General features: G+C 59.9%; 3 protein-coding genes across 3 annotated transcripts in view; 2 read left to right on the forward strand and 1 right to left on the reverse strand.

Annotated features, from left to right (window-relative positions):
* The window catches only part of CHGG_03251 (uncharacterized protein), a gene marked incomplete at both ends in the record, with an annotated part of 8,867 nt that extends 4,217 nt beyond the window's left edge, over nucleotides 1-4,650 (forward strand). Inside the window, 7 exons of the mRNA XM_001229766.1 lie at nucleotides 65-580; nucleotides 741-1,157; nucleotides 1,334-1,532; nucleotides 1,586-1,945; nucleotides 2,001-2,163; nucleotides 2,309-2,316; nucleotides 2,936-4,650. Coding sequence (XP_001229767.1) covers nucleotides 65-580; nucleotides 741-1,157; nucleotides 1,334-1,532; nucleotides 1,586-1,945; nucleotides 2,001-2,163; nucleotides 2,309-2,316; nucleotides 2,936-4,650 — 3,378 coding nt within the window. The remainder of the gene's footprint in view (nucleotides 1-64; nucleotides 581-740; nucleotides 1,158-1,333; nucleotides 1,533-1,585; nucleotides 1,946-2,000; nucleotides 2,164-2,308; nucleotides 2,317-2,935) is intronic.
* Nucleotides 4,651-5,147: 497 nt separating this feature from the next.
* CHGG_03252 (uncharacterized protein) lies at nucleotides 5,148-6,010 on the reverse strand (the record flags this gene model as incomplete). The annotated part of the gene is made up of 2 exons (XM_001229767.1): nucleotides 5,148-5,839; nucleotides 5,923-6,010. The coding sequence occupies 2 exons, from the start codon at nucleotides 6,008-6,010 to the stop codon at nucleotides 5,148-5,150; spliced, it is 780 nt and encodes a 259-aa protein (XP_001229768.1).
* An 822-nt stretch (nucleotides 6,011-6,832) lies between these two features.
* Nucleotides 6,833-8,287, forward strand: CHGG_03253 (uncharacterized protein; the record flags this gene model as incomplete). Its single annotated transcript, XM_001229768.1, has 2 exons — nucleotides 6,833-6,851; nucleotides 7,050-8,287. 2 exons carry the CDS (start codon nucleotides 6,833-6,835, stop codon nucleotides 8,285-8,287), a joined length of 1,257 nt encoding a protein of 418 aa, XP_001229769.1.
* Between the last annotated feature and the right edge of the window lie 127 nt (nucleotides 8,288-8,414).

An 8,414-nucleotide genomic window follows, 5' to 3' on the forward strand; every position in this document is an offset into this window, starting at 1 on the left:
CCTCCCCCCCTTTTCACACCTCCAACTACCCAACTAGTTAACTAACCCCCCCCTTTCCCCACAGGCGAAATCCTCGCCATCCTCGGCCCCCTCCGGCAGCGGCAAGACCACCCTGCTCAACCACCTCGCCACCCGCCCAACGCCCTCCGCGCTCTCCACCAGCGGCACCATCCTCCTCAACGGCCACTCCGCCTCCAGCAGCAGCAGCAGCAGCAGCACCGCCCTCCGCTCCGTCACCCGCTTCGTCGAGCAGGACGACTCCCTCGTCGGCGCGCTCACCGTGCGCGAGACCCTCGCCTTCACCGCCCGCCTCTCCTCCTCCTCCTCTTCTTCTAGTGGCAGGGGCAACTCATCACGGCAGGCGCGCGCCGCGCGCGTGGAGGGGCTGATCGATGCGTTTGGGCTAAGGGCGCAGGCGGATACGTTGGTGGGCACGGCGCTGCGCGGGGGGATCAGTGGTGGGCAGAAGACGCGGTTGGGTGCTGCGTATCAGTTGGTGAGAAAGGGAGAGGGCCTCCCTAGGGTGTTGGTGCTGGATGACCCGACGAGCGGGTTGATTTCGTTGGCGGGGGGGGAGGTGGTGAGTTTTTTGAGGGGGGTGCAGAGAAGAGAGAAGGTGCGTTCTTTTTTTTTTTTTTTTTGGCTTGGGGTTTGGTGTGCTTGTTTGTTTGTTGGCTTCTCTTGTTTTTGAGGGTGATGGAGGAGAGGCGGGGAAAAGGGGGTGACTGACAGAATGGCAGTTGATTGTCATCGCGTCGATTCATCAGCCCAGCACGGCGACTTTCAACCTGTTTGATAAGGTGCTGCTGATGTCACATGGCAAGACGCATTACTTTGGGCCGGTGAAGGATGTGGCAGGCCATTACGAGTCGATTGGGTATCCCATGCCCATACACATCAACCCGGCCGAGTTTCTCCTCGAGATGGTCAACACGGATTTTGCGCAGGACCGCGACTCGGCGACGCTGCGGCTGCATGAAATGCAGTCTGCTTGGGATAACTCACGGGGAGGTAAGGAACTCACTGCTGCGGTAGCGGCTGTTGAGGAAAAGGGGTCGGGGGCTCTCGAGCTCGACATAGCTGAAATGAAGCCTGGTCTGCCGAGTGTGGTGTTGGCGCTGATGCACCGGAGCTTCGTCAAGAGCTACCGTGATGTGGTCGTGTATGGGATCAGACTGGCGATGTATACCGGTGAGCACCCCCCTGGGTTCTGTTGAGGAAGAGTTAACTCACCACCTCGTTGGCAGGGCTCGCTATCATGATAGGCACCGTCTGGCTGAGGCTGGATGCTTCGCAAGAGTCCATCATCCCGTTCACCAACGCCATTTTCTAGTATGTGTTCCCACCTCCTGATGGTGCCGGATTACCGCTAACGTGCCAAAGTGGCTCTGCCTTCATGTCGTTCATGGCGTGCGCTTACAGCCCTGCCTACCTCGAGGATTACATGCAGTTCATCAAGGAAAAGCGGAATGGGCTCTACGGCTCGACCGCCATGATCATCTCCAACTTCCTTATTGGCATCCCATACCTTTGTGGGTTCTCCCCTCCCGTTTTGTGTCCGATGGTGCTAACCGGCATCCCTCAGTCATCATCGCCCTCGTCTTCTCGGCCATTTCGTACTGGCTCTCCAACCTGCAACCCACAGCCCAAGCTTTCTTTACTTGGGTCCTCTGGGTGTTCTTGGATCTGCTCGCAGCGGAGAGTTTGGTGGTGCTCCTGACGTCGCTGTTCCCGTCATTTGTCATCTCGCTCGCGCTGATTGCCTTTGCCAACGGCCTGTGGATGAGCGTCAACGGGTTCATGGTACCGCCAACCGTGCTCAACGTGTTTTACAGATACGTTTTCCACTACTGGGACTACCAGAAGTACGTGTTTGAGAATATGATGGTGAACGAGTTTAGTGAGCGGGTGTACAGCTGTGCGAGCACGGCAACGGGATGTCAATGTAGGTTTCCCTTCCTCACCCTCTGCCTCCTTCTAAAAAGACTAACGGCAAACAGGCATGTGGCAGACGGACCTTGCGGACCAGTGCCTCATCCGCGGGCAGGGCGTCCTTGACCAGTACGGCTACAAGCCAGGATACATGGGGAAGGATATCGGGATCATGATGGGCATTATTGTCGGGTACCGTATTGCAGCATGGATCGTGTTGAAGTTGAGGAAGTAAGGGGAGAGTTGATGATTTAAACGAGTTGGTCAGGTTATACAGATGCAGTCATGTTAATCCGATAATTCGAGGTTGAATTGAAGGGTGTCGATATATGGTGATGTTGTTACTGGCAAATTAATAGAATATACATATACCTAGGTATATAGGTAAATTGGTGGAATTAGATGAAAATCGGGGAAGGTGGGTGACGATCACGACGTCTAAGGTCGGGCTTGTTCATGCTTCAGTGATGTCGAGACAATGTGCAACCAAAACCCCTGCTGAGGCCCACCATCTCGAGTCCAGCCCGCGCTAAATCGCGAGAACAGCCCCACTAGTCGCGTGAGAGCGCGCTGGGTTGGCGTCCGCCAGCGTCTAGGGCCCGCAACCCACCACCAACGGGCGGTTGGTACTTTGTAGTTTGCTCCCGTCCCTCAAACATCAAACCAAACTGCCACACTCTGTTCCCCGTACGAAGCGACGCAGAGTGCTCTGCTGGCTCCAGCATGGAGTTCACTTCACCCCTAACAACACTAGGCAGCATATCCACACCTGAATCATTCTACACAGCGAGGAACTCGCCGTCCAATGCCGCCGATGACACCACTCTTAGCAGTCCCGTCGAGGACCCCCCGCCCGAGGAACCGACATATCGTGACGCAGTCTCATTGCCTCACGAATTGAAGTCGCACTGCCAAATCCACCTAGAAGAACAACTCTGTCGGTTTTCCTCCCATGCTCTCAAATTGTCTGCACCATTCTAACTTCTCCCACCTCCCTCAACAGACACCGCCGCCATCCACATTCTCTCAGGCCTCCTCAACGACGGCAACAGCACAACCGCCCTCCAACATCCCCATCACCTACCAGCCCGAAACCTCAAACCAAAGCCCGCCCTCATCCCGCCACCCTCCCAAATCGCCCTCCTCACCACCCTCATCATCCACCCCTCCTTCACCTCCCGACCCCCCGAAATAAGCAACACTCACGCCGCCTCGCACGCCCTCTCCTACCTGCGCGGCCTCCTCAGCACAGTAGGCGCCGTCAACGCCAACTTCCGCGCCGCCTTCCAATTCGGCGACAACACCCCGACCACCACCAGCAGCACCACCACCCACAAAACCACCCGAACCAGCGGCGGCCCCCGCACCACCACCAGTAATAAAAACGACCCCAACCCCGCCAGCGACTCCGAAGACGACAGCAGCAGCAGCGACACCGCTTTGAGCGGGCCGTTCGCGCGCTCGCAGCTGCTCTTCCGGCGCGCCCCCGACTTCTGGGCCGTGCTGGGCTGGGCGTTCCGGTGCGCGGCCGAGCAGCCGCGCCGGTGGCGCCACTGGCGCGTGTGGCTGGGGTTTGTGGTGGCCGTGCTGGAGGCAGATTTGGATGAGCGGCTTGCTAGGGATGGGCGGGAGAAAAGAGAGGGAGAGGCGGGGGTTGGAGGTGGTGGGAGTGGGGGTGGTGGGAAAGGGAAGGGGAAGGGGAAGGGGGAGACGGTGATGCCGCCGGCGTACCCGGCGCTGGCGCAGAGTTTGTTGGTGGGCTATCTGCTGGCGCTGAAGCGCGAGCGTAGGAATGCTCTGCGTGAGGTGCTGCGCGGGTTGTTTGCTTTCACGGATGGGGAGAATGCCGTGTCGGATCGGGCCGTGTTTCGGGAGGTGTTTGAGAGGGAGACGGTGATTGGGGCTGGTGGTGGTGCTAAGGGCAAGAGGAAGAGGGGGGAGGATGTGGCGGTGGATTTGGAGAATGATCAGTTTGGGGATTATCTGGACGGGGATGAGTTCGATGAATCGGGCGGGGAGGAGGACGGGGTTGGGAGGGTGCCAACACTGAAGGAGAGGAAGAAGTCCGGGAGGAAACCGAAGGCGGAGGCGGCTGCGGCCTCGTTCGTCTTGACCGACGACATCGCCGAGACGGTCTCGTTCCGGCTGCGCCTCTTCCGCCTCCTCTCGGCCGTGTCCTACTACCTCCCGGAGACCTTCGCGCGGGTCGACGAACTCTATGAAAAATTCGCCGACCACGTGCGGAGCCTCCCCCTGCCCATGTTCCGCCTCTTCGTCGAGTCCCACCACGCGGACCTGCCCGACGACGTGCGCGTCTCCTTCCTGCGCATGCTCATCGAGGAGATGCTGCCGCGGCACCACCCGGAGCCGGCCGACGTCGACCCGGAGAACGCCTCGGGCACGGGCGTCACCGTCCTCGTGCTGCAGGAGTGCTTCCTGCCCTTCGCCGCCAACAAGGTCACCGCCGAGGACAACGCCAAGCTGTCGCTCGCCCTCGAGAGCATGCTGTGGTTTGTCTACTCGCGCATCGACGTCGGGTACTCGCCCGAGCTGCGCGCGGCCGTCGAGAAGGGCATCAGGGCCCGCGAGGACAATATTAAGAATAAGAGGGGGGGCAGGCCCGATAAGGCGGCTAAGGATGTCTTGGCGAGGTCCGCGAGGAATTTGCGGACGCTGGTTGATGTTCTCGCTGCTGCTGCTGCTGCTACTGGAAAGTAAAAGGGCGGGTTCTTCTTGTAAGGTGTTGGTGGTGGGTTGGTTGGTTGGGAGGGTTTAGGTTTGGGCGTTTTTCTTGATACCCGTCGCTGGTCTTTGCACCGTTGACATTGCATTTGTAGGCTACATTGGCTTGGGTGTCGTATCCTTAGTGGTTATTCTCAAGAAGAAGGCTGGGGAAGTGATGGCTGGAAGGGGGTTTGCCACGCTGGGTTTATCTCGGGGGTCGTTTCGAAGAGTATTAGCCGTAAGTAGCAACTGAGCGGAGGGTATGCAATTCATGCCTAGCATGTTGCGTTAGGTACAACCCCGGGAGTGACCCGCATCGCCCGGATATCATACATTCTGCCGTCGCCCACTTATACAGTCTTCGTACATAAATACGTCCCCGGGTTGGTGATTTCGTAACGCCACAAACCCTGGGGCCTGCTACGTCGTCTTGGTCCTTGTATCCATTTGACTCCGGTGATTTCTTTGACCCACAGCCATTAACCTCAACCTCATTTCTTCCCCTTAGCAGCTGGCTCCCAGCCCTTGGGCTGCCACTGTTCACTCGGCCCTCCCCTCGCCTGCTTCCACGGATCCGGCCCCTTGACCTTCTCGGCTGTGCTCTTCTTCCCCCCTTCACCACCACCCTCCGACCCAGCTTCCTGCCGCATCCTCTTCCACGTCTCCTCCCTCCTCTCCACGACCTCATCATCCCCCAATTTCCCACCCCCGTGTTGTTTCCCCTCCTCGGCCAAAACCTTACTCCCCGGCCCCACCCGCCTCTCCGTATCCAACGGCGGCACCCTCACCCCCATCAACCGCCCCTCCTTCTGCTGCTGTATCCCGTCCGCCACCCCGTCCCCCGCCACGCGCGGCTTGGCCTCCCACCGCGCGTCCGCCTCCGCGGCCAGCACCCGCATGCGCGCCTGCCGCGCCACCTCGCCCCGCTGCTCGGCCAGCGAGGGCGGGTCCGCCCGCGTGTGCCGCAGCCATTGGTGCCAGGCCGGCGGCGGGTTGACCGAGCCTTGGTGCGTGCCGGGCGGGCAGACCACCATGCGTCGCCAGCGGATGGGGGGGGTGTTGGGGGAGGAGGGGGTGGAGGTGGAGGGCGGGGGGTTGTGGGGGTTGGGGTTGCGGTCGCGGGGCGGGATGGGCACGCCGCGGTCGAGGAATTCCCAGTAGGTGTTGCCGTTTAGGTCGAGGCCTGATGAGTGAGTGAGTGGGTGTGTTAGTTGGGGTTGGGGGTTTGTAGGGTGGTGGGGTAGAACATAGAAATTCTGTGCCTACCGACGAGGAATCGACGTCTCCATGGCAGCCGGAGGGCCTTCCACTTGTACCAAACCCGTAGGGCCGTGGTTATTGGTGGTTGGGACATGGATGAAGCAGTCTGGGTGTTGACACCCGAATGGCTTGGATGATTGTTGCTTGGTGGTCCCCCCAAGTCGCGACAGAGCTCGAGTGGATATTTTTTTGAGCTGTTCTCCAGTGACGTCGTCGCCAAGGCGGGAGGGACCGTCGCATCTGCTCGCCATTCTTCCTAGCTCCAGCCACGATCCGATGCAACACCAGCCTCCCCCGTGCTATTTGTGGCTGTAATCAAGCCAAGACCCCACGCACCCGCTGTCGAATTGCAGCGGGGTGCCTGGAATGACATGTAATTTAGGGCCCTCGAGGGATCTCAGTGCCTCATTAACCTGGAATGGCGCCCCCCTGCCAACACACAACAACCAAGATTCCTCCCACCCCGTGCCTGGTGGTTCTCTCAAACTCTGTTGGCTTCTTGCCAGGGACAATAACAAACCCATAAATTCCCAAGCTGTCGGTAATATTGACCCAGACAGTTCCCGATTGCTGTTGCTTCAGCGCCGCCGCGTCAGCTCAGTTGCTGATCCGGACCCCGCCATTCGCCATTGGGACGCCATTGGAGATTACAGCGTCAACTAAACGCCACCAAAGCCTGAAGCCCGACGAGCCATTTGCATCTGCACTCTTTCTTTTCAACTCGGCCGAAACTACCCCTCGCAGTTGTTCCCTAGGAAGTCTCCTACCATGGCGTCGGTGACGTCCTTAGACAAGGACTTGCGCAGGATGCGCCTCGACAAGTACACGCCTGCCGCTGCGAACGAGGCACGGCAATGGATCGAAGAAATGCTTGGAGAGAGGTTGCCGGGTGGCGACTTGCTTGAAGTGCTGAAGGATGGCGTGGCCCTGTGCAAGTAAGTAGTCTGAGCTAATACCTGGGTCCAAATCTAACTGTCCCTAGACTCATCAACCTCGCCGTCGGTCCTCCGGGCGTTAAATTCAAGAAATCGGCCATGCCCTTCGTTCAGATGGAGAACATCTCACACTTCTGCGTGCTGCAGGCGCGCCCTCACTCAGAGCACGACATGTTCCTACGTCGACCTCTACGACAGAAGATCCGCCCAAGTCTCCAATGCCTCGGTGCGTCAGCCGTGCTGCCAACCGCGCCAACCCGTCGACATTCCCGGTGGCTATCGGTCCGCGGAGTGCTCGACCCGGGATGGTGAGTCCAGAACCAACGGGGCCAACAACTCCAACCGGCCTTGGCGGCCGCGGCACATCCAATTCTAGCAATAACTCGTCGTCGGTGTACGGCAGAGCCCCCGTGGTCCCAGCTAGGACCGGCGACTCCGGGTCGGGCCGTTGGAGCCCCACCAAATCCCCAACCCAAGGCGCCTCGAGCCCCCCGGCCCCCGTCAGCAGCTGGAGTAGGAGGGAACACGAAGGCGCCACGTCGCCGGCTTGGAACATTGCCCAGTACGGATACATGGGTGGCGCAAGCCAAGGGAACCTAGGGATTGCGTTTGGTGGCCGTCGGCAGATCACTAGTGCCGGTCCCCACGTCCCCAGCCTCGCCGAGAAGGAGAAGAAGAGGAAGGAACAAGAAGCCGAGGCTGAGAGGCAACGCCAAGAGGAGGAGCGCCGACGGCAGGCCGAGATCGAGGTTGAAGAGGAACGCGCCCGACTGGAAGAGGAACGGCGGTGGGAGGAGGAGACCCGCCGCGCCCGGGAGCAAGAACAGAAGCGGCTGGAAGAGGAAAAAAGGAGGTGGGCCGAGGAAGAACGCCAGTGGAAACTGACCCAGGAGAAGAGGCGCAGGGAGGAAGAGGAGGCCGAGGCCCGGCTCAAACAGGAGCGTCAAAACGCACGTAAGAGCAACCCCCAGCTGCGCGGACAATTCCTCAGCCAGTACCAAGCCGAAGACGAGACGCCGGAACAAGCGCGCATCAGGCAGCTTGAGCAACAACTCGAGTTGGCGCGCCAACGCGAGGCCAACTACGAGAGAGAACGCCAGGGACGCTCTCTCCGGCCTGGCACCAGCGATGGCAAGAAAGCCCGTTCTCGTTCGCGAAGCCGAGCAGCGCAGCCAGTCTCTAGGCAAGACTCGTGGAGCGTACGCGACGAGCGGAACTTTATCGCCAGCCAGTGGACGCAACACCAACAGCAGCTAGAACAGCACGACGAGGAACCCGATGGCGCGGCAATGTCGCCGCCACCCCTTGCGTCGCCGCGGCCGCTGTCCAATCCCGCCGCTCTGTCGCCACCTCCCATGGTTAAGACCCATCGGATAGGTGAGGCGCCGGCCCTTCTCATCCGGACCCATCACACGGGTTCGCGCTCCGCTACCTGACCCAACCGTGGCGCCGATACGGGCGCAGCACACCGGGCTCCCGGCCGCTCTCCAACCCAACCCGTGCATCATCATCAACCCTCCCCCATTCGAAAATAATACTTCTGTCTCTATTCTTTCTTTTATT

This window comes from Chaetomium globosum, genomic scaffold, assembly GCF_000143365.1.
Source record: "Chaetomium globosum CBS 148.51 scaffold_2 genomic scaffold, whole genome shotgun sequence".
Classification (NCBI taxonomy): Eukaryota; Fungi; Ascomycota; class Sordariomycetes; order Sordariales; family Chaetomiaceae; genus Chaetomium; species Chaetomium globosum.